Source organism: Neoarius graeffei, chromosome 3 (assembly GCF_027579695.1).
Source record: "Neoarius graeffei isolate fNeoGra1 chromosome 3, fNeoGra1.pri, whole genome shotgun sequence".
NCBI classification, from domain to species: Eukaryota; Metazoa; Chordata; class Actinopteri; order Siluriformes; family Ariidae; genus Neoarius; species Neoarius graeffei.
Genome location: NC_083571.1, coordinates 4,180,563 through 4,206,559, shown reverse-complemented (window position 1 = coordinate 4,206,559; position 25,997 = coordinate 4,180,563). Strand labels below are relative to the sequence as shown.

General features: G+C 44.1%; 1 protein-coding gene across 1 annotated transcript in view; it reads right to left on the bottom strand.

Moving 5' to 3' along the window:
• ahsa1a (AHA1, activator of heat shock protein ATPase homolog 1a) overlaps positions 1 to 17,522 on the bottom strand; it is a 44,554-nt gene extending 27,032 nt beyond the window's left edge. Inside the window, exon 1 of the mRNA XM_060915760.1 lies at positions 17,443 to 17,522. Within this exon, the coding sequence (XP_060771743.1) occupies positions 17,443 to 17,522 (80 nt within the window). The remainder of the gene's footprint in view (positions 1 to 17,442) is intronic.
• Positions 17,523 to 25,997: the final 8,475 nt, after the last annotated feature.

Sequence of the window (25,997 nt, the reverse complement as noted above, 5' to 3'; positions counted from 1 at the left end):
CAGGAGCCGTTTGGGAGCCGAAAGAGCCGGCTCCTTATAGTAAGAATAGCCAAAAGAGCCGGCTCCCGAAAAAGAGCCGAAATTCCCATCACTAGAAACCGGTAAAAGGAGCGTCCTGCACGCTGTCCCTGTCTGTTGTGGCAGCCCACAGCACAACAAGCAAACACCATGGTTATTTATAGAGTGCTTACTGACAAATTAATCTATTCTAGGTGTCTGTAACACATTTTTTTTCAAGCTGGTTCTCCCTCTCTGTCTGCAGCGTTAGTATGTAGCTTGACGTTCAAAATGGCGGACACCGGGGCGTCACGTGACCCTGTGACGTCAGGTGAAATACCTCAATAGGAGACCATCCCCCAACACTGCAGTGAACCATCAACTGGCTGACGAGCTGAATGTGTTTTACTGCAGATTCGACACATTCACACCTCTCCCCCCTTCAGTCATTAAAGACCCATTTACACCCCCTGCCATTCTGCCACCCCCCGCCTCTGACCCCCCACCAGCACTCAAGATCTGTGAAGAGGACGTCTGTCAGCTTTTCCACAGACAGAAGATCAGGAAGGCACCTGGCCCAGATGGTGTGTCACCCTCTTGTCTGAAGGTCTGTGCTGACCAGCTGGCTCCCATCTTCACCCAGATCTTTAATAGATCCCTGGAGCTGTGTGAAGTCCCCTCATGCTTCAAATGCTCCACAATAATCCCGGTTCCTAAGAAAACCAATATCACAAGACTGAATGACTACAGGCCTGTTGCCCTCATATCTGTAGTCATGAAGTCCTTCGAGAGACTGGTGTTGTCATACCTGAAGGACATCACAGACCTCCTGCTGGACCCCCTGCAGTTTGCCTACCGGGCAAACAGGTCAGTGGATGATGCAATAAATATGGGTCTACAGTGCATCCTGCAACACCTTGACACTGCAGGGACGTACGCCAGGATCCTGTTCGTGGACTTCAGTTCGGCATTCAACACCATTGTTCCAGACATCCTCCACACCAAGCTCACCCAGCTCACTGTGCCCTCCTCCACCTGTCAGTGGATTACAAACTTCCTGACTGACAGGAAGCAGCAGGTGAGGATGGGGAGCATCATATCCAGCACTCGGACTATCAGCATTGGCGCCCCTGAAGGGTGTGTGCTCTCCCCACTGCTCTTCTCCCTTCATACCAATGACTGCACCTCAAGAGACCCATCTGTTAAACTCCTGAAATTTGTGGACGATACAACGGTCATCGGCCTCATCCGAGATGGTGACGAGTCTGCATACAGACGGGAGGTTGAACAGCTGGTCTGTTGGTGCGGTCAGAACAATCTCAGCTGAACATGCTCAAAACTGTGGAGATGACAGTGGACTTTAGGAGGAGCCCCCCACTCTGCTGCCCATCACCATCACCAACAACATTGTGACTGCTGTTGAAATCTTCAGGTTTCTGGGTTCCACAATCTCTCGGGACTTGAAGTGGGAGACCAACACAGTCACTATCATCAAAAAGGCTCAGCATAGGTTGTACTTTCTGCGCCAGCACAGGAAGCTCAACCTGCCTAAGGAGCTGCTGACACAATTCTACTCTGCCATCATTCAGTCTGTTCTTTGCTCTTCCATCACTGTTTGGTTTGGATCGGTCACCAAACAGGAGAAGAACAGACTGCAACGGACAATAAGGTCTGCAGAGAAAATTATTGGTGTCAACCTGCCCTCCATCCAAGACCTGTACCTGTCCAGAGTCAGGAAACGGGCAGGTAACATCTCTGTGGACCCATCACACCCTGGTCACAATCTGTTTAAACTTCTCCCCTCAGGGAGGCGATATAGATCACTGTGTGCAAAAACAACCAGACACAAGAATAGTTTCTTCCCTCAGGCTGTCTCTGTGATGAACAGCTAAAATCCGGATTCATATATCAGTAATATCACTTGTAAAATATCTGCACACTCATACTGTCATTCTGTGCTCACTGTTACTTATATTTATACTTATTTATATTTACTATTTCATCTTTGCACTATGCACCATATTGCACCAAAAGGGAAAATCCTTTCTGTGATGAACAGCTAAAATCCAGATTCATATATCAGTAATATCACTTGTAAAATATCTGCACACTCATACCGTCATTCTGTGCACACTGTATACTTTATCTATTTCATACTTGACTTACCTGGATTACTTTGCACTATGCACCTATTTTGTTTGTTTTGTGTATACGCTTTTTATCTGTTTTTGTACTATGAGAGCCAAGTGAAACCAGAGTCAAATTCCTCGTGTGTGTCCACATACCTGGCAATAAAAGTGTTTCTTTCTAAAAAGTTCTTCTGAATTTTGTGGCTAGGACGCAGGAATGGTTTTCTTCTGATGACTCTCTCGTGAAGGTCATATTTGTTCAGGTGTCGCTGCATAGTAGAACAGTGCACCACCACTCCAGGGTCTGCTAAATCTTCCTGAAGGTCTTTTGCAGTCAAACAGGGGGTTTTATTTGCCTTTCTAGCAATCCAACGAGCAGTTCTTTCAGAAAGTTTTCTTCATCTTCCAGACCTCACCTTGATCTCCACTGTTTCTGTTAACTGCCATTTCTTAATAACATTACAATCTGAGGAAACGGCTACCTGAAACACTTTGCCATGTTCGTGTAGCCTTCTCCTGCTTTGTGAGCATCAATTATTTTATTTTTCAGACCGCGAGGGAGTTGCTTAGAGGAGCCCATGGCTGTTGATTTTAGGGACAAGTTTGAGGAGTCAGAGAATTTATACAGCTTTGAAATCTGCATCATCTGACCTTTCCTAAGAAGAATTTGAACAAGCCACAGCTCAATAAGCTAATTAAGGTCTGGAACCTTGGTAAAAGTTACCTGAGAACTCAAATGTATTGGTGTCGTGGTGACCTGCTGCAAGGAGTGTCTGAACGCAGGCTCACATGATTGACAGCTGCCTCCGCCACTCCCTGCTACGCTGAATCGCAGTGCTACGTTGCCAGCGCATGGCTTGACAGCACGCTGCGCTGAACAGGTGAAGCCAATCACAACGCTAATTAGCAGGGCAGCGGTAGTTCTAGAACAATAGGCAGAGTTGGCATTCAGTTTGTAACGAAGCAGCAGCACAGCAGTTGCAAAGAGAATTCGCTACTAACACAAACCTTACAGCACATCGGGGAAAAAAGGACGAAAAAGGCTACCGGTAAGCCCACTGAACTTTCCATGTTTAGTAAACTTATAGCTTGCTGGTAGTTACTAACGTGTGTCTTTCGTTTCATTACATTAGTTTAATTTCATCAGTTTCCTTTCTCAGTGGCGTGTAGTAAAACATCTTCAGTTAAAGTGCACAAACTGCCTGCTAAAGGGCTAATGGTTAAAATATACTTAACTTACCCTATACATAAATATTTATATATTGTTGCCTAATTAACTTGGGCTTTGTTGTAGAAAAACAGGCATTTATTCATACATTTATTTTTATGTTTGTATGTTAAGGTCACCTTCTACTTCTGGTTCTACTTCTACTTCTGGTTCTACTTCTGGTTTTACTTCTGCTTCTACTTCTACCTTTTCTTCTGGAAAACCCCTACTATATTTTACTACTACCACAATTCTACTACAACGTCAACTCCACTGAAAATCAATAAAACACAAGACAAGTGGAATCCTGTGTCCGAGTCCTTCTCTTTCAAGTGTGGGAAATCCATGATGCTCATATACACTTGACAGTGAAAAACCGATGTGCCAGTGGAAACTGACGACTGCCAGACGACTGCCAGTGAATCACCGCTGCGCCAGTGAGCCGCCTGCCAGTGGACCACCGCCTAACCAGTGCATCATACCGCTGATCAATGACCAAGAAGCAAGACTCCACTCGTGCCACAACCCAACAGAGAGGCAAGACACTTCACCTGGGGGCCTGGAGGATAAAGCTTGAAGTCACCTGGAAAAAAGAAACAAAATGGCGAAGTCATTAGAAGAACTGAAAACAGAGCGAACCACAGCCAAAAGACTTTTCTCCCATCTTGCTAACTGCATTACAAGAACACACTCAGAGATGACTGTGGAGGAGCTAAAGCAAAACTTCAACAAGCTTACAGCAGAAAGCTCAAGACTCATGGAGGCGAACGAAGAGATTGAGGCCGCCTACATGGCAGAAGCAGATGCAGCCACTGTAGAGGACCTGGGCGCCAAGAAGAAAGCTGACCTGGAGAAGATAGAGGCATACTGTAAGCAGAGGACTAAAGAAGCAAAGCTCCTAATTCAACAAACACTCTGGGAATCGTATGGGAAAAAAGAGCTGCCCCTTGCCCTACACATCGCTGAAGCTGACTGCAAGAATGTCTCCTCTGCCCAGCTCTACGTGACTCTGGAGGCATACGAGTTCATGCTGAAGCACTTCGAGACGTTGGTGCTGAAGGCAAAAGAAGCGCACCGTGACTGGAACTGCTGGGCTCCCGCTGCAGAGCAAAGAGACTTTGATCACCGCATGGCAGAGCTCGAAGTGCAACTTCCCCAGCTGGTGTCATGCAAGGCCGCCTTCATCAAAGCTGCAAAAATCAAGACAGACTCTGAAGAGCCCACTGTCCACCGTACAGCTCCAGTGCCAGCAATAAAGCTGAAAGCCACAGCCCTTCCAAAGTTTGCTGGCAACCAGCGAAGTTACTACAGGTGGAAGAAGGAGTGGGAAGCTCTACAGAAGCAGGGTGAACCGACAGGGTCTAGAGAGGTCAATAAATTCCAGCTGCTCGACAACATCGATGAGAAGGTGGCCGGAAACCTACACCTGTCGACCTACAGCTCCTCAAACGAAATCTTCAGAGTCCTGGATAACCAGTTTGGGAACCAAGCCAACATCGCTCTCGAGATCATTGAAGATCTACAAGCAACTCCTCCAGTCAAAGCCGGCCAGCCAAGAAGAATCATCGAGCTCATCCAAACAGTGGAAAAAGCTCTCTACGACTTAAATTAACTGGACAATGCCGAGGCCATAAAGAACCCCATTGTGACCAAATCCATTGAGGGCAAGCTTCCAGAAACTTTAAAGAAAGACTGGCTCACCTATGCTGCTGACGTGAGTAATGCTGTGGACCGTCACAACCGCTTTGACAAGCTGCTGGCTTACCTAAAGTCACAGGAAGCCATATATGAGCAACTTGACCAGCTGAAAGATGGCGTTGAACCTGCCAAGGACAAGACCAAGTTCCTGAAGCAAGCCAGAACAAAAGCAACCAACAGTCCGGCAGTGTCGTCCAACAGTGATGCAGCAGGCTGCATCGTCTGTGGTGACCCAAAGCACAGAAGAAAACTGTACTTCTGCAGAAAGTTTAGAAGCAACCTAAAGCCATCGGAGAAGAGGGATGCAGCACAACAACTCGGTGCCTGCAAAAGATGCCTCGAAGTCCACACTGGTGAAAGCTGCAAGCAAACCACTTACCTGTGCAGCAATCCAGAATGCAAAGATCAACACCACTACCTCCTCTGTCCAGTTGCCAGACCCCAGTCCCAAAGAACACCCAAGTTCAGTCCAGTGAGGGCTGAGGGCAGAAGACTCACTGAAACCCAGGAGCAGTTCCTCTCCAAACTCACACCAGAGCTGGCACAGCAGTGTCGAGATGCCTTCTGCAACATAACGTCTAGGGCAGTCAACTCCAGTGCTGCTGAGAGAGGTCTTCTAGATGAACACTGCCTCACTGAGTACCCAGTCATTCTAATGCTCCTCAATGTCACTGCTAATGACGGACAGAGTGTCGGGACCCTCATCGACCTGGCATCAGACACAAACTACATAACGCACAAAGCTGCAAGCAAGTTGAACCTGAGAAGTGAAGACGTTACACTGGTGGTTCATGGCGTGGGAGGGATGAAGGTGTCTGTTGCAACCAAGCGCTACTTGCTTAAGATACGAGTCAGCACCCCAAGAGGGACACTCAAAGCACACCAACTCATCTGCTATGGACTTGACAAAATAGCAGAAGTCCACAGACATGTCCCGGCAGAAAAACTGCAGAAAATCTTCTCAGACATCTCCCTGGAAGATCTGGCAAGACCAAAGGAGATCAAACTCCTCATCAGCCACAAAGAAGGGCAGCTGGTACCCCAGAAGGTTCGTTCCGTCGGTGACTTGGTGCTCTGGGATGGCCCGCTTGGCAAGACCATTGGAGGCACACACCCGGACCTCTTTGAAGAAGTCACCTTGACGGCCCACACCTCCAAGACTCACTTCGCAAGATCCATGCACACTGCAGCTGTCAGGTACACCGAACTCACCTGCAAAGTCCCAGTCTCCTGCCAGTCTCCCAGACATCCCAGCTCCCAGTCCAACACAGCCACTAGCAACAGAGACTTCCTGAAGTGGTGGAAATGGGAAAGTATTGGAGCAGCTTGCGAACCGAGATGCAGAGGATGTTGCTGCGGGAACTGTCAGTCTGGTGGGAAAGAAATGACCCTGGCCAAAGAAAGGGAGATGGAGATGGTGAGGGACGGCTTGACTTATGTGGCCGGAGACCACCACGGCCCTGAACCACACTGGCACGCCAAGTACCCATGGAAAGAAGACCCAGCATCTCTTCCCAACAACAAGAGAGGAGTTGAAGCCACGTTCTGCAGAACTGAGAGGCAGCTGGCGAAGGAACTGGAGTGGAAAGTGGCCTACGCCTCACAAGTCCATGAAATGGTGAGCCGCAGAGCTGCAGTAAAGCTGTCCAAAGAGGTTCTGCAAAGCTGGACCGGGCCAGTGTGGTATATAAGGTCACCTGATAGCCCCAAATCCACATTCAGTCTCCACCCCAGTGAGACTGGTATGGAACAGCAGCCAGAAGTACAGTGGCCTCAGCCTAAACGACATCCTGATCAAAGGCCCTGACGTCCTGAACCCAATCAGAGGTGTCCTGCTGAGGTTCCGCGCTGGTGTCTTCGCAGCTTTAGGGGACATCCGCAAAATGTATAACTCTGTCTGGCTTGAGGAAAGAGAAGTCCACCTGCACAGATTTCTGTGGCATGACACAGAAGATACAGAGATCGAAGAATTCACCATAACAAGAGTCAACATTGGAGACAAACCTGCTGGTTGCATAGCCCAAGTTGCCATGTGAGAGACCACCAGCCTGCCTTCATTCAACCACTTCAAAGAGGAGAGACATGTCCTCGAAGAGGATACCTATATCGATGACATATTGACTTCCCACAACAACCTCGACTGCCTGAAACACCTTACATCCAACATTGAGCAGATCCTTCAAGCAGGAGGGTTCTTCATGAAGCCCTGGATCTACTCGGATCAAAGTGGGAGGAGCGAGTCAAGAGGTGAGAAGATTGAGTCAAACACCATGATCCTGCCAAACCAACTCACTGAAGAGGATAACAAAGCCCTGGGCCTCGGCTACACCGTCGATGATGACAAGTTACATGTCATGGTTGTGGTGAACTTCTCCAAGAAGAGGAAGAAAATGCGCCTCGGCCAGGACTTGTTGAAAGAACAAGTGAGAGAACAAACCCCCGACCCACTCACCAGAAGAGAGCTGTTAAGCCAAGTCTCTGGTCTCTATGACCCTCTCAGCCTTGTGGCTCCAGCAAAACAGAAGGGAGCCATCCTGATCCGCAGGGCCTTCCAAGAGGCAAAAGTCATGTACTGCGTAGAAGACACCTGGGATGCCGCCTTGTCCAGAGAGCTCAGAGACGATGCCATAAAGCTCCTCGAAGAGTACGCTGAGCTGAGCCAAGTTAGATTCCCTAGAGCTCTCACACCACCAGATCCAGCTGAAAGACCATGTGCAATCACCTTCTCTGATGGCAGTGAGCATGCATATGGTGCCGTGCTGTACCTGCGTTGGAGCTGCAGCCATGGTGTTGTCGTAAGGCTAGTTGAGGCCAAGGCTAAGCTGACTCCCCTCGACCATAAAGGTGACTCTGTGAAAGCAGAAATGTGCGGAGCAGTCTTTGCAGCACGGCTGAAGAATTACTTCCAAAAGCACTGCCGAATCAAGGTCAAGAGGTGGTATCATCTAGTCGACAGCCAGACCATCCTGGGTGCCATACAGCGTGAAAGTTATGGATACCAAACCTTCTACGCAAACAGAATTGGTGAGATCCAGAGCAGCACTGACATCCGAGATTGGTGGTGGATTCCAGGTGCCGAGAACATTGCAGACATTATCGCCCGAGGGGCCAGTCCTGATGACCTAATCGAGAAATTCAGTCAGGTCCGCAGTTCCTTCAGCTTCCTGAGGGTGAGTGGCCAAAAAAGTCAGCGAAAGATGTTGGTGCACAGGCAAGAGACAATGTCACAAAAATGCAGAAGAAAACATTCACTGCTGTACTCACCCGAAGTCAGCCGAAGGCACAAAGCCCAATTGCAGTCCAGGACGAAGCACAATCCAAGTCCAGAAACCCACCACCAACAGTAGCAGCAGTCCAAAATCTATTGGACGAAAGGCGCTTCAGCAGTCTAAGATGGCTGGTCGGGATGGTTGCATGGACTTGGAGGGCGGTTAAGAAGTTCTTGCATGCCAAGAGGGGAGATGAAGCAAAGTGGGAGGCAATACCTTCATCTGGCGTCATCACTGTCAGCGAAAGGAAAAACGTGTTCCTGAAACTATGTCTGGCAGCGCAAGAAGGTGTGAACTTCCCAAATACAACTACTGACAGGCTTGTTGTATACAAAGATCAAGTAACTGGAATCCTGATGTGTGGAGGGCGGATACAGGCCTTCAAAGAGGACCGTGAAGCTGTTCCCCTGCTACCATACCAAGCCTGGGTCTCCACTCTCCTGGCCCGTGAAGCACACAGTGAGGGACATGACGGAGTGGCAGGAACTCTGCTGCGGATGCGAAAGAGAGCCTGGGTGATCAGAGGAAGAATTCTGGCCCAAAAAGTTGTCGACAATTGCATCATCTGCAAGAAGGAAAGAGCAAAAACCTGTCAGCAAATCATGGGTGACTTACCTGAAGAGTGTGTCAATCCAGCTGTGCCATTCCAGTTCACATCCGTCGACCTGTTCAGACCATATCAAGTGAAGGATGACATCAGAAGGAGAGCAAGCATGAAAGTATGGGGCATGCTATTCTGCTGTATGTCAAGCCGAGCCATCCATGTCGAACTGGCAAACACTCTAACAACAGAGAGCTTCCTCCTTGCTTACCAGAGGTTCACTTCTGTCCGTGGTCATCCGCAGAAGATCTGGTCCAATCCTGGAACAAACTTCATTGGAGCAAAACCTGTCCTGGAAGATACTTACCTGAGACAACTGAACAAAGAATCACTTGAAGAGTATGCTGCTAAAAACAGTACCTGCTGGACATGGAAAATCCTTCCAGCTGACTCACCCCACCGGAATGGCGCTGCCGAAGCTGCTGTCAAGGTCACCAAAAGAGCTCTGCAAAGCCTTGGTGGCGGAGGAGGCCTTACCTTCAGTGAGTTCCTGACAGTGCTTAAGCTAGCTGCTAACCTTGCCAACGAAAGGCCGATCGATGCCAGAGTTCAGAGCCGTGAGGACCGCATCAACTACATAACCCCAAACACACTGTTGCTTGGCCGAGCCACACAAGCTGGAGACTTCAAAACAGTAGACTACACCACCTACCCCTTCAAGAGACTGCAAGAAATGCAAACACAAGTTAGCCACTTCTGGAGGTCCTGGAGCCAACTTGCAGGTCCGAACCTGTTCATCCGCAGCAAGTGGCACACTGCAAAAAGAAATGTTGCCGTCGGAGACATAGTGTGGCTCTGCGACCAAAACGCACTGAGGGGGCAATTCAAGCTTGCAAGAGTGGTCAGCGTGAATACAGACTCCAAAGGCATTGTCCGAGATGTCCATGTGAAAGTCCCCCCAGGTGGACGTGCTCAGGTGAAGACTCCAAAGCCAACCAAAAAGTCCTGGGACCCGCAGGGTACCACACTGCATCGGGATGTGTGACGCCTCATCGTCCTCCTCCCAGTGGAGGAACAAGTCAGCAGAGACCAGCTCACCTGATGGGTGCGATCTTCCCGTGTCGTGCCACGCCAAGATCGAGTGGGAGGTGTCACAGCGACCTGCCGCAAGGAGTGTCTGAATGCAGGCTCACATGATTGACAGCTGCCTCCGCCACTCCCTGCTACACTGAATCGCAGTGCTACGCTGCCAGCACACGGCTTGACAGCACGCTGTGCTGAACAGGTGAAGCCAATCACAATGCTAATTAGCAGGGCAGCGGTCGTTCTAGAACAATAGGCAGAGTTGGCGTTCAGTTTGTAACGAAGCAGCAGCACAGCAGTTGCAAAGAGAATTAGCTACTAACACAAACCTTACAGCACATCGGGGAAAAAAGGACGAAAAAGGCTACCGGTAAGCCCACTGAACTTTCCACGTTTAGTAAACTTATAGCTTGCTGGTAGTTACTAACGTGTGTCTTTCGTTTCATTACATTAGTTTAATTTCATCAGTTTCCTTTCTCAGTGGCGTGTAGTAAAACATCTTCAGTTAAAGTGCACAAACTGCCTGCTAAAGGGCTAATGGTTAAAATATACTTAACTTACCCTATACATAAATATTTATATATTGTTGCCTAATTAACTTGGGCTTTATTGTAGAAAAACAGGCATTTATTCATACATTTATTTTTATGTTTGTATGTTTAAAGGTTTTTCACCTTCTACTTCTGGTTCTACTTCTACCTTTTCTTCTGGAAAAACCCTACTATATTTTACTACTACTACAATTCTACTACAACGTCAACTCCACTGAAAATCAATAAAACACAAGACGAGTGGAATCCTGTGTCCGAGTCCTTCCCTTTCAAGTGTGGGGAAACCCATGATGCTCACATACACTTGACAATTGGGGTGCCCAAACTTTCGCATGGTGTTCCTTTTCTTTTTTCACTCTCCAATTGTACAAAACAAAAATAATACACAAATCTTGCAGAAAATGCTGAAAAGAAATGTGTCGTCTTTACCTTTTTGACTTTTGGTGATCAGTTCATCTTCTGCTCACTTAACTATTCACCAGAGGTGGGGACTTGGACTCGAGTCGACTCGAGTCACTGTTTTCATGACTTGTGACTTGACTTGACAAAACATGAAAATACTTGAGACTTGACTCGGACTTGGAAGTTTAAGACTCGGGACTTGACTTGACTTGACACAAGATGACTTGAATGACTTGAGTGTTATTTCCATCGTGTTTTTACTGTGAAAATAAAATGTAATATGCACATACTTCAGTAATTTTGATTGCACTGCTGTTACGTTGTCACCGCCCTGTCCATCAGGCACGCTCTCTGCGTGGGCTATATACCGGCACGCCCCATGCCACGATGTCTTCACAGATTTCACATCATATCATCATGTCAGCCATCCCAAGAGTAATCACTTTCGGCTTCAAGGGCTACTGCCTAGAAGGTAAACGACGAACGGTGCAGTGCAAGATTTGCAACGTGACGATTTCTGACAGCCAGACCACGACCTCCAATTTCGTCCGGCATTTGAAGATCCATTCTGCCCAGTAAGTTTATTAATGTGTTGTTATTTGGTGATAGCAGCTAAACTCCTCGTTAACCAATGTTAGCCATGAGAGTGAGCGGTAGGAGGATTTTAGCCGTTGCAGATGTAGCTAGGGATTCAGTTTATTATTGTGAAATTCTTATGTGAATGCTGGTAACCAATGTAGTTACATCAAGTTTAATGATATTGTATATCAGTAGTAGTAAGTTGATTGTGCACTTTGCAGTCGTGATGCTGAATAACATAAGCAGCTTCCTACCCTGTTGTTCTGTTTCAGGGTTAAGCTAATGGTCAGCTTGTGAACATGTACACGTTCATGAGCAGTACAAATTCGTGTAAGTATGTTTGTGTACATTAGCCAGACTGTCCATAGGGCAGAGAGGCAGGGGAGTTTATCATAGCCGTTTGAAATAGCAGTGCAGCAACCTGCACATTTTTTTCGTCACACTACCCGATCAAAAAAGAAAACTCCGTCCCACTGCCTATCATGCACTATTGAAAAAAGCGCCACGATTTGGATTCACCGGCATGCCACTCGCTGTTTGAATACAGGCTAGCAGCAATACTAAACTCTGCAAAATAGGCTGACTGTGCGCGGGAGTCTCGGTTCCCGCTGTAACACAGTGTTATGAAAATAAATTGTGCAGTCATCCAAACCATGAATTTACATTTAGTATATCAGGCTACCAGGCCGCCAAAACAATGGTTTGAATGACTACAATTTAGAGAGCACAACTCTGTAACTGAACAGGTGCATTGGATATTTCCCAGTGAGGTAATTTAAAAAGTCTCTGGGTAATTGTTCAAGGAAAGCTGAATCCCGCGCACTGTCCTTTCTGTATTGTTCCTGAAACATTGCACTTGTGGTAAGGAGGACAGTGCGTTAGCCACGACCGAAACGTTGTGAGCAAAGTTCCTGTGGAAAGGAATGCGCGGGATGCATATTTCATCTCATCTCATCTCATCTCATCTCATTATCTCTAGCCGCTTTATCCTTCTACAGGGTCGCAGGCAAGCTGGAGCCTATCCCAGCTGACTACGGGCGAAAGGCGGGGTACACCCTGGACAAGTCGCCAGGTCATCACAGGGCTGACACATAGACACAGACAACCATTCACACTCACATTCACACCTACGCTCAATTTAGAGTCACCAGTTAACCTAACCTGCATGTCTTTGGACTGTGGGGGAAACCGGAGCACCCGGAGGAAACCCACGCGGACACGGGGAGAACATGCAAACTCCGCACAGAAAGGCCCTCGCCGGCCCCGGGGCTCGAACCCAGGACCTTCTTGCTGTGAGGCGACAGCGCTAACCACTACACCACCGTGCCGCCTGCATATTTCATTTAACATTTATTTTCGTAACAATCTATTATAGCGGGAACCAAGACTCCCGCGCCAAAGTCGTGACCCTTCCCACTCACGTGACCTTTGTAAACGCGACCGCCATTTTGGACATGAAGAAATAACGGTTTTGGCTGTGGTAGACTACTGGTAGTTCATGTCCAAAATGGCAGCTGCATTTGTCGTGACGTCACGTGGGAAGGGTCTATAATTATGTCCCCGCTCCGCACAGGCTGAGGCAGCCTCGGAGAGGGAGAGAGCGAGAGAGCGCTTTTGCACACACCTCTGTAGCTTGTCATATGGGGTAAGATGATGTCACTTTTGCACGGGCGAACAGGTCTTCTTTTTGAGACCTAAATTATGTCTGACACATTTCTCTATCCTTTGGGTTTTTTTTTTTACTGGCGCAAACATACATCGAAGTCACTTCAGGTTTCTCCACGTGTATCTTATTAATAATAATCATCTCATCTGACGTGATTAGAGATTGGAGGAGCTCATGCCCCTGTTAACCCAAGGTGTCGTCCTACCCTCTTTTAACTACGCACATAACAGAATGCCAATTCTCTGCATGAGTAGGCTACCATAATGGGGTGTTTTTTTCATTAATTTTTGCATTTACTATTTATATGTATTTATTTATATATTGCTTAGTTTTATTTTATTGTGAAAAATGAGACAGACAGGTCCCTGAATTTTTCATCTTCCTTTGCTGTTCTTAAACTTCAGGGTGTACAATTACTGTTACTGGATCAAGTAAAGGTGTTAGTAGCGGCTGCTGTTATTCCCATCACTGATCAGAAATAAATAAAATATAAAAATTAATGAATGAGGCAGTAGTGTGTAGACCTGCAATTTGTGATGCAAGGCATCATGGAATCTGTTGTGCAGGCGAGAGTGAACTATGAAACATAATACTTATAACAAGTTAAAGCAGTAAAAAGACTGCATAAACTGAAACTGAAACATATTATAGTATACCACAACGTTATTGATATGAGTAAAGAGCAATTTGAAATGCAACATGTGTGACTATAAGGGATTTCCTGACATCTGTTTCATATGCTTACCTGTTACAGGTATGAAGACTACCGGATGACAAAGAACATCATAGACGGACAAAAACAGCCTTCAATCTCACAATTCCTGGACAGTCGTGCAGAGTGTTACAGCATGAGCCACCCAAAGCAGAAAGCCATCACCAATGCAATTTTGTCTGACTTGATTATTGATTGCAACTTTCCCTTGTCTATTGTGGAAAATAAGAGCTTTCGTCACTTTCTGGCTGTTCTGGACAGCAAGTATACCCCAGTCTGTCGCAAAACGCTGACAGCAAAAACAGAGAGCCTCGCTGAGGAGAGACATTCAAAGTTAAAGACACAACTGAGCAACAGTCAGCATGTATCAGTCACAGTGGACATTTGGTCGGATCGAAAGATGAGGGGATTCCTTGGAGTGACTGTTCACTGGATGGAAAGAGATTCAGAGAGGGTACAGTTGAAGACTAACCTTTTGGCCATCAACCATTTCAAGGGTGCTCACACAGCGGAGCGCATCTGTGACCAATTTGAGGCTATATGTGATGCTTACAGCATCAAAGATAAACTGGACTATATCATCAGTGACAATGCTGCTAATATGCGAAAGGCATTCACAGTGTGCTTCCCCAGCGAGCAAGATGATGAGGATGATGGTGATCTTGATGATCCTGAGATATGGCATGACTTAGATGTAGAAGAGCAGCAAGCTGTTGATGCTGCAATGGCAAAGAAACAGCGCCTGCAGTGTTTTGCGCACACTTTGCAGCTGGAGACGGTTTAAAAGAAACAAAACAGGTGAGCCCTTCTCTTTCAAAGATGTCAAAACTCAGTTCCCTACTCCACACGAGCACAACTTTCAAAGACCTATTTGATTGTGAATTTGGAGAGCATAGAGGCATCCCTGCCACAGTGAACACGAGGTGGAATTCCACTCTGCGACAGGTGAAAGCAGTCCTCCGTTGTGATCACTTGAAGCTCTCCACCATTCTTGAAAAGTCTGGCCACAAAGAATTGTGTTTCACTGCATGGGAGTGGAATCTCCTGAAGGAATTGGTGGAAATATTAAAGCCCTTCGGAGGAGCAACGGATTTGACTCAGGGGGAAAAAGTCATTACAATCAGTGCAGTTGTTCCATCTGTCTTGTCCCTCAATCACCACCTTGAGAAGCTGAGGCCTCAAGTTCGTTTCCTGTGCGGCCTGGTCAGAAGTCTGCAGGCATCCCTGAAAAAAAGATTTCTCGGGATCTTCATTAATGTGAAAATGGCCCAGTCTCAAGAAGGTATCACTGCCCCCTTTTCAGACACAGTCTACCTTAAAGCAGCTGCCTTGGATCCAGCCTTTTGTCTGCTGTGGGTTGAGCCCCATGTACTGGTCAACCGTGACATCAAGGCAGATGTGGTACAACGAATTAAAGGTAAATATTATTGACTTGCAATGTAACTTCAATGCAACTTTTTAAACAATTTGATCTTAATCTAACTGTAACAATAATTACATTTTTCAGTCTAACAGAGTATCATTAACATCAAAGGTACTAAGGGCTCTTTTGCTTCTTCTATTGTGACATGTTTTTCTAGAATTGATCCTGCAAGATGTGACCGAGACGGAGCAACCTGTGCCTTTGCCTGTTGAAGAAGAGCCGGAGGACATTGGAGAAGGAGAAGGGCTGTTTGCGGCATACCATAAGCGGCAGAAAAGGGATGTTGGCACCCCACCAGCAGTACAGCTAAGTCACTACATTGACATTGCAGAAGGGCAGAATGCCCTTTTGTTCTGGGCACTGAACAGTAAGACACTTCCTTCGCTCTTCCAAGTAGCCATCAGGGTCTTGGCAGTGCCTGCATCTAGTGCTCCAGTGGAGCGAGTTTTCAGTCATGGCGGCATCATTCTACGTCCCCATCGTGCACAAATGACTGACAGACTTTTGTCCAATTTGATCTTTTGCAAATGCAATGCTGCATAGGGCCTTGACATAAAAAAGCACATTGTTATGTTTGTGTATTTGCCCTACCCACTCCTCTAGTCTTACATGACCTCTTTCCACCTGTCCACAACACGCATGCACAGACAAACACACACACACACACACATACACACACACCTCGATCTCTTTCTTTCTTTGAAAACATGAAACTTAGTTGGCTTTCAATCTTCCGATCAATTTTGCCCTCAATAAATAACTTTGTGACATTATTACTGTTTTGTTTTGGTATCAGCCACCCTGATTACCAAAGTTTAGCCCATTCAGTAACCAATACCACCAACGTCCTCAGGCTCCATATGATAGGACGCACTGTAAGGGCACCTGGCTCTCAGCCTGTTGCTTTAGGCAGAGGTATCAATGCTAGTTTCAAAAAGCGAAAAATCCTGCCACGTATTTCATCCAATCATTTTGTGAAGCAGTGGATACTAACTAGTCCGCAAAAAAAAAAAAAAACAGAAAAAAAAACAGGAAGGTCAATCAACTAGGCTTAAGTTGTGAATAGGAATACATGGTAGAGTGTTTACACTATGGACCTGGCATCTACTGTATACCTCTGACTTTATCATAGCAAGCCAAGAAGTTCAAAATACATTACTCTTTCAAAATGACTCCTATCGTAATATGTTTTTATAACACTTTGTCTGTTTATTTTTCTTGTTGGCTGATGACAATGTGAGAAACTTACTTGGCTTTCAATCTTGCAATCAATAAATAACTTTGTGACATTATTACTGTTTTGTTTTATTCCATGATGTATTTTACAGAACATGAGTATTTAAAATGCAAATATTTAACAGGTTGGGCACATGTGCCAGGGATGTTTACTGACATTTACTTATGTATTGCCTTTTCAATGTATTAAATTCATATTTTGCTGCTAAAATTACGCCAATACACCTAAGGTGACTTGACTTGACTTATTATAGGACTTGACTTGCCCAAGACAAAAAAGACTTGGGACTTGAAGGTTAAGACTTGAGACTTACTTGAGACTTGCACATGTGTGACTTGGTCCCATCTCTGCTATTCACAGTAACAGACATTTTCGGTAAGGGTGCCCAAACTTTTGCATGCCACTGTATGTACTCTATTTCCCCACAGTCCTCTGATATACTGCACCAGTATTTGTGTAATTTGCACATTTCTCTGATCAACACATTTTCCACAAATCCTCCTGCTTGTTCCACTTCAGTTTATTTAATTTAATGAGTTTATCTTATCTGATTACAGATTAAAATATAAATAATAAATAGGGGATGTGCCTTACTTTGAACAACTTCCTGAAAAAAATATATTACGAAATACAGTTTAAAAATTTGGTGCAACCACGTTTATAAAATTTAATCCAGGTTAAAGTTTATTTTTTTATTGGTGTAAATGAGTCTAAAGTTAGTCATTAAATGTAATTAAGAGATAAATTATATTTTTGTAATGAAAAACAACATGCTGCTGATCAGTGAGTAAAATCCTGCAGCAGGCTGACTTTACATTCACACACACAGATTCGCCACCACAGGAAACCACTCAGATAAAGCGAGTTCTTTATTCATTCACTCCGGATGTTTAGAGTGTTTAGTAAATGTATTCATGCAAAAAATAACACACCGATATCAAACCCCACCAGTGCCAGTTGTTAACATTTGTCGCGTCCGCTCTTTCCTCCACAATCCAGCGCGGATCTCCGTGTCCCCACTTCGCCATGACTCACTGACTCTCAGCTAGCGTGCTAACTCGGATTAGCTTCCCTCTCAGCTAGCGTGCTAACTCGGATTAGCTTCCCTCTCAGCTAGCGTGCTAACTCGGATTAGCTTCCCTCTCAGCTAGCACGCTAACTCGGATTAGCTTCCCTCTCAGCTAGCATGCTAAATTAGCCGAGCTTTCCTCTCAGCTTAGCAGCTCTGACACTGAGTTATTTATTGTCGAAATAATTTCACGAACAGAGCAAGTAACTCCCCAAACAAATCACTTTATATAAGAATTAAGACGTAAAACTTGTAAAATAATTCCTTTGTATGCAGTAAAGTTAAAACATGGGCTTTTAATAAACTATTTTTTCATGTTCATTTCAGGTATTTATGCTCCTGAGGGAAGAAAGTAGGCATGTGACAATAAAAATAAAAGTTATTAGATTAAGAATATTTCTACTACACTAGAAAGCACTAGAAAAGACCTTTAAAATGATGCAAGAACCAGCTATCGATTGATTTTTTTTTATTGATTGCTTTATTCCGAACAGTAAAGAAGATATAAAAACAAACAAACAAAAATAAAAAATGCAATCATCAAAACATCGTCATAGATAAACAGAATAGCGTAGCCACAAGTCAATAACATAATAATGTTCGGAAAGGATTAGGAAGAAGTAATTAACTTATCAAATCCTAACCCTCTATACCACCGCTAATCAAACGTCACTTTCCACCATAATAAACTATATATACAAAAGAAAGCAAAATCAACAACAACAACAAAAAAACATACCAACATACCAAGACATACCAACATGGTATAATATCGACCAAATCAAATCATATATATACATAATACTTATGCATACAATACATATATACAGTACATACATATACACATACCTATAACTATACACATCCATACATACACAGACACTCATATCATAATTATGCATATTATGCTTGTATATTATATACAATTATGCATATATATATATATATATATATATATATATGCGGCACGGTGGTGTAGTGGTTAGCGCTGAGGCCTCACAGCAAGAAGGTCCGGGTTCGAGCCCCGTGGCCGGCGAGGGCCTTTCTGTGCGGAGTTTGCATGTTGTCCGCGTGGGTTTCCTCCGGGTGCTCCGGTTTCCCCCACAGTCCAAAGACATGCAGGTTAGGTTAACTGGTGACTCTAAATTGAGCGTAGGTGTGAATGTGAGTGTGAATGGTTGTCTGTGTCTATGTGTCAGCCCTGTGATGACCTGGCGACTTGTCCAGGGTGTACCCCGCCTTTCGCCCGTAGTCAGCTGGGATAGGATCCAGCTTGCCTGCGACCCTGTAGAACAGGATAAAGCGGCTACAGATAATGAGATGATATACTACTGTTCAAAAGTTTGGGGTCACTTTGAAATGTCCTTATTTTTGAAAGAAAAGCACTGTTCTTTTCAACGAAGATCACTTTAAACTAATCAGAAATACACTCTATACATTGCTAATGTGGTAAATGACTATTCTAGCTGCAAATGTGTGGTTTTTGGTGCAATATCTCCATAGGTGTATAGAGGCCCATTTCCAGCAACTCTCACTCCAGTGTTCTAATGGTACAATGTGTTTGCTCATTGCCTCAGAAGGCTAATGGATGATTAGAAAACCCTTGTACAATCATGTTAGCACAGCTGAAAACAGTTGAGCTCTTTAGAGAAGCTATAAAACTGACCTTCCTTTGAGCAGATTGAGTTTCTGGAGCATCACATTTGTGGGGTCGATTAAATGCTCAAAATGGCCAGAAAAATGTCTCGACTATATTTTCTATTCATTTTACAACTTATGGTGGGAAATAAAAGTGTGACTTTTCATGAAAAACACAAAATTGTCTGGGTGACCCCAAACTTTTGAACGGTAGTGTATACACACAAAAATACTCACTTTTTATATAATATATCCGTATGTACCCATACCCACATATATACACTTGTATTATCAATAGCATGTTATTGTAATTCCTCCTCCCTATACCTCATAAAGATCTGTTCCTTATACCTTTTTTTGAACTGGTTTATAGTTGTACATTTCATGAGCTCCACATTCAAACTGTTCCATAGCTTTACTCCACAAATAGAAATACTGAACACTTTTAACGTTGTCCTAGCACTGCGAATTTTAAATTTCAATTTCCCCCTAAAATTCTATAAATTATATAACTATCTACGACAAATATGAAGAAAGTTATGAATTTTTTCATTTCAAAAATATCGAGGGGATTTTCAGCCCTTAATTACACACTAAAACAATAGAAGAACTGTGACTGATATCAACAACTTCAACCTGTAAATGACGATAACTTGCTTAATTTTTGTCCTATTTTTTGTCCGTCCGCCGGCAGCACTTGGACACGTTGGTTTTGCTAATGTTAGAAAACTATGTGCTAGTCTTTTGATTAGGATGCAACTTGGCAGTAATCAAGAAAAATACTTAAGCTATCACTTCTATATGTTTAGAAAATACAACCTACTCACCATTGATGGTAGCAGAAGTTGGAAGATGAGGGTCTATTTCATAAACGATTTTTTCCACTTCCCGTTGTCACATCGTGAAAATTTGAGAACCACGAGGTTACTGAGAATACTGACTACATCATCAGTATTTGTGTACTGGGGAAATCTGCACGGGAATCGATAACGTAGAAAGCAAAGACCAAAACGCGACACATGAGTAGCCACTACAGGCTGCTAGCGGTAGGCAGAAACAATACAAGCGCTATGCAGGTTATTGTAGTGTAACTAAAGAAAGTTCAAATATCATTGGTGTAGAAGTAACGCAAGAAACACCACAGAATATATAAATAATCAAAACTATGAATAATTTCCAATACACCAATCAGCCATAACACTAAAACACTGAGAGGTGAAGTGAATATCATTGATTATTATACATACAGGCCACTTTTTCCATGGAATAAAAATTATATTCCCTTCTAGTGGGTTTATTGATGGCATGCAATATTGTTATCATATCGCTTATCCTCCGTGTGTTACTCCACTCTCCCCAATGGAGAATGAGCATGCAAAGTTGTTATAATATTGCATGTTGTCAAGACAACATGACGTCACACATCAGAGCTCATGCAAAGCTCAGATGACAAAACTTTTCTGCTGCGCATGCGCACAATCATTTCTTTGTCGCCCGGGAAAGAGAGAAGATCCAGTGCTAGGTTGAAGTACTAAATAAACAAACTGAAAACTGAAACTAAAGACGTGCTGAACATCTGAAAGGCTACCAAAACTTCATTAGATATTCTTCACGCATATTTACAAGAGAAAAACATACCAACGGACACCAAAAAACTGGAAAAGAGACACATTGGAGATGTAAAAGTTCTACACTAGCAAGTGACTGTGAGAGTTTGTAAACAAACATGGCCATAAGGTTTGCTTCATTGAAAAGGGAAGATTTAGGTGGTGTTTACATTAGACCGTATCCGTCTCATTTTCGTCGCGGATGCACTGTCCATGCACATTAAAACACCGGGAAACGACTCCACAGGCGGAACAACTTGAATCCGCCAGGGCCCACGTATTCAACCCAGTTCGTATCTGATCCGGTGCTGTGTAAACATTGAGGAACGAGGAAACGCAGTGCTGAGCTCTAGCTGACGTCATCATTGGACAACGTCACTGTGACATCCACCTTCCTGATTCGCTGGAGTTGGGATCACACACACAGCGGCTCAGTCCCGAATCACTGCTCGTGTGCTTCACTCGCGCGCTCTGTGAGCTGCGCAGGGCCGGAGTGCGCACCCTCCAGAGGGCACTCGCTGTTCAGGGCGGAGTGATTTGGAGCGCAGGAGGAAGCGCTGAGCCGCACTGAGGTTTATTTACACATTTCAACTTATTTACCTCCTTCAGGCGCTTAAACTCAGTGAGAACATGAACATCACAGCCAGGTGTGTTTATCTGCTGGAGAAGGTGTTCGCTTGCCATCCTTCCACTTGCAAGTGGTGAGTGACTTGCGCATGCCCGATATGCACTGGGATCATGTGATGTGCCGTCTAATTAGTCATGTGATTAGCGTATCCGTGTATTGGCGTTGCTGTGTGCACGCGAATCGTGTATTGGCGTTGCTGTGTGCACGCGAATCGTTTTAAAAACGTTAATTTGATGATCCACTGATACGGTCTAATGTAAACACCACCTTAGAGAGAATTTTGAAAGACAAAGACGTTCTGAACACTTGAAAGGCTACATTTAGTCTTCCACATTAAATATATGGAAAAACTGGAAAAGAGACACGTCAGAGACATAAAACTTCCACACTAGCAAGTGACTGACAGTTTGTAAACAAACATGGCTGCAAGGTTTGCTTCATTAAAAGTGGAAGATTAAAAGCGGAAGATATATTTTGAAAGAGAAAGACGTGCTGAACTCCCGAAAGGCTACCAAAACTTCACTGGATTTTCTTCATGCATGTTTACAAGAGAAAAACATACCGGCGGACATCGAAAAACTGGAAAAGAGAGCAATAGCAGAAATATTGTCAAAGTTCTACTTGGAGGTGAGGAAAAGTGACAGGGACTTTTACAAGAGGACTTCACTCGTGGACTTCACTCAGCAAAGCCCTTTTGTTTTGAACAACAGCAATGTAACAATTAACTATGACCAAAAGTAACTGTGAACTTGAACCGCCAACCTGGATATAGCTTGTATAGATGTTGGGTTGTTGTTCGGGAATTTTGGACTTCTAACATTTTTATTGTTAGAACTTTGACTTGTACTTTGGATTGACAGAACACTGAATTACATTCGATCAGAATCAGCATTCAATATTGGTAAGTTCCCTCCCTGTTCACTTTTTGTAAAATCTATAATTGTTCCAACGAATGTGTATGCATAACAACAACAACAACAACAATAATAATAATAATAATAATAATAATAATAATGATAATAATAATAATATTTTTGGCTGGCTTTTTTTTATGGTCCATCAGATATATTCCATTCAGCTACTCGTCTTTGACTCGTTCAGTATCGTGTAGGGATGGACTGCCATGCCGTAGCCATAGTAACCAATTCCCTGCTTCACTTTATGAACCATCTTTTCCCTTTCACTGTTACAGCATTGAACACACCAATCCCTGTACTCGAGGCCATGTTCTATCTCCGCCCATTCTTCTGACTCCCTGTAATGGTATTGGATACAGAGATGATACCGGATACCAAATACAGTGACGTCACGACTGTGCTTTAAACCCGCGGCGGAATTGAAATTCTTTCTCTCTGGCGGTGGATTCCACGCATGAAAGAGAAGCCGATGCATCGGTGCTACAGAAGGACAGAGAACAAAGAACGAGCTATTGATACCGGACCTTTAGCCAAAGCGCAATGTATTTGACCTTCGCATAGTTGTAATAATAACTGAACCAGTTAGTTACTGCCGTCCACGCAGTATTTTAAAGAGAAAGGCGACCGGATCCCTTTTCTCTTTCTCAACGTCGACGAACTATAAACAAGATTCCTTCCAGATCATCAGACGACCAATGAAACACCGAAGATCTTCAGCTGATGAGCTGTAAAAGTGAAAGGAACAGAACTGTTTTCTCCCTGGACCTGCGCTCCGCGCTGCCTTCGGATAACAGACGGCACACTTCAGTCGCCAAGCAAAAGTGATCTCCAGTAAGGCTGGCATCTGGGCAATTGTTAGTCTTAGTTGTGGCTAGTTAATGTGCTGTTTATTTAAATTAATTTATGGTTTAAATGTACGCATTTTGATTCACATGAAAGTCGGTCTTAGACCGCGTGTTGTTTGATTTACTTTATTTACTATCTGTATTTAGTTAGATTGTGCATGCATTCTCTCTCTCTTTTTAACTCTCTCTGTCGTACTACACCCCTCAACATTGGGATTTCAGGAGTAGCTAAGGGTTGAGTAGAAGTTGCGTTTAAGGCCTAGCCGAGACTAGTTTAAATCACAGATCTTTTGTTTCCCCCTTTTCACACTCTTTTTGTCGACCATCCCTCTCTCGGTGGTTTCTGGCATAAGGCTCGCGCATTCCATACACATTCACACACACACACCCTCACACAGACACACACAAACACGTGATTTCCCTCTCACATTTTAACATCCACTCGCCCCTACACTGTAACACTGGAATATAGCTTATTACTTCTGATCACCATTAGTGCCTTAATTATCATATATACACTACTGATTCTTATTTGTATACATTATATCACCATTTATATTTAATTATTCCTTGGCTGCTATTGTTGCTATATCTGATCAGTATTAGTTTGCTAATTCGTGTCAGCTATTTCAATAAATGGTACCTTTGGAATAAATTGTGTCCTGTTTATTGCTACAACATTCACTGAATGCCAACCTCCGCCAAACAAGTATTCTAATTGCCTTCGCCCATTTGGTTGTTATATGAATGTTATAGATCTAGAGTAAACATATTACATTAGAGCTACAATACTCAATAAACTATAGCAGCATCACCACCAAGTTATTCCAGTGATTTTAACAGTTTAGCTATAAACTATTAGACACTTGAATTAATGATTAATGAATTTATGAGACTGATCCCTTTTTACATGAGACTGATTTGATAAGCCTATCGCACCTACACATGCTAGCTGAATGGAATCTCATCTCATCTCATTATCTCTAGCCGCTTTATCCTGTTCTACAGGGTCGCAGGCGAGCTGGAGCCTATCCCAGCTGACTACGGGCGAAAGGCGGGGTACACCCTGGACAAGTCGCCAGGTCATCACAGGGCTGACACATAGACACAGACAACCATTCACACTCACATTCACACCTACGCTCAATTTAGAATCACCAGTTAACCTAACCTGCATGTCTTTGGACTGTGGGGGAAACCGGAGCACCTGGAGGAAACCCACGCGGACACGGGGAGAACATGCAAACTCCACACAGAAAGGCCCTCGCCGGCCACGGAGCTCGAACCCGGACCTTCTTGCTGTGAGGCAACAGCGCTAACCACTACACCACCGTACCGCCCACTGAATGGAATATACCTGATATACGACTCAACACCAGCCAGTATTATTTAATTATCTCATTACAGTGGCACCTGTGAAGGAGTGGGATATTATGCAGAAAGAGAACAGTCAGTTCTTGAAGTCGATGTGTTGGAAGCAGGAAAAATGGGCGAGTATAAAGATCTGAGCAACTTTGACACCAAGGGCTAAATTGTGATGGTGAGAAGACTGGGTCTGAGCATCTCCAAAATGGCACATCTTGTGGGGTGTTCCCAGTATGCAGTGGTTAGTACCTACCTAAAGTAGTCCAAGGATCCAAAGGACAACCGGTGAACCAGCGACAGGGTCATAGGTGTCAAAGGCGAGCCCATATGGTCCAATCCCACAGGAGAGCGACTACTGTAGCACAAACTGCTGAAAAAGTTAAAGCTCAGATCCTTACACTTGCCCATTTTTCCTGCTTCCAACACATCAACTTCCAGAACTAATTGTTTTCTTGCTGCCTAATATATCCCACCCCTTGACAGGTGCCATTGTAAATGGTTTTAATGTTATGGCTGGTTGGTGTAAACACAGTCTTGTACAAAAGTCTTTGGCATTTTTTTTTACAACAAACTTCATTAATGATGTTCATTTTATAACTTCTACATTATCCATTCAGTACAAAAACATTTTAGATTCCAAACATTCATTTTCAAGCACAAAATTAGATTTTACAGAAAGATGTCTGACAGTGAAGAAAACTTTATTAAATAAGAGACACTTTTCAGATAAAAACACACTAAAGGCTGCTGGGTTTTGCTGTAAAAGTATGACGCGAATGCGACAGTCAGCGTGTCCATTACAACTGGGTCTGGGTCTGGAAGATGTTCAGTCAAAGTTACAGCTCACTTCCTTATAAAACTGAACACAGTGAACCTGAGACTGCTGTTTACTTTTAAAGCAAAGCGTCGTCACATTGAATACTGACTTTATTTCATTTATTCCTGCTTTCTGTTTCTCTTTATAGGATTTTTAAATGTAGAAATGTTTAATTTTGTTATTCTTGACATCATCTTCCCTCTACAGCATTTCTCTGCATGTGTCAAGTTCAAGTTTCAACTTTATTTGTATTGGGATTTTAACAATAGATGTTGTCACAAAGCAGCTTTACAGAAAATTAAAGACTTTAAACATGAACTAATTTTATCCCCAATTTATCCCCAGTGAGTAAGCCTGTGGCGACGTTGGCAAGGAAAAACTCCCTCAGACGACATGAGGAAGAAACCTTGAGAGGAACCAGACTCAAAAGGGAACCCATCCTCATTTGGGTGTGCTGTCCGGAGTGCGCCCAAGAGTCTATCTGATGCACATGCCAAGGTGCGCAGGTGTGACACTCTTGCACGAAATTAGTACAAAAATTAATGTAGATATAAATATCTTATGCCAAATTATTATGGCATGTTACAAAAAATAAAGAAAAATTAGTTTTCATCTCC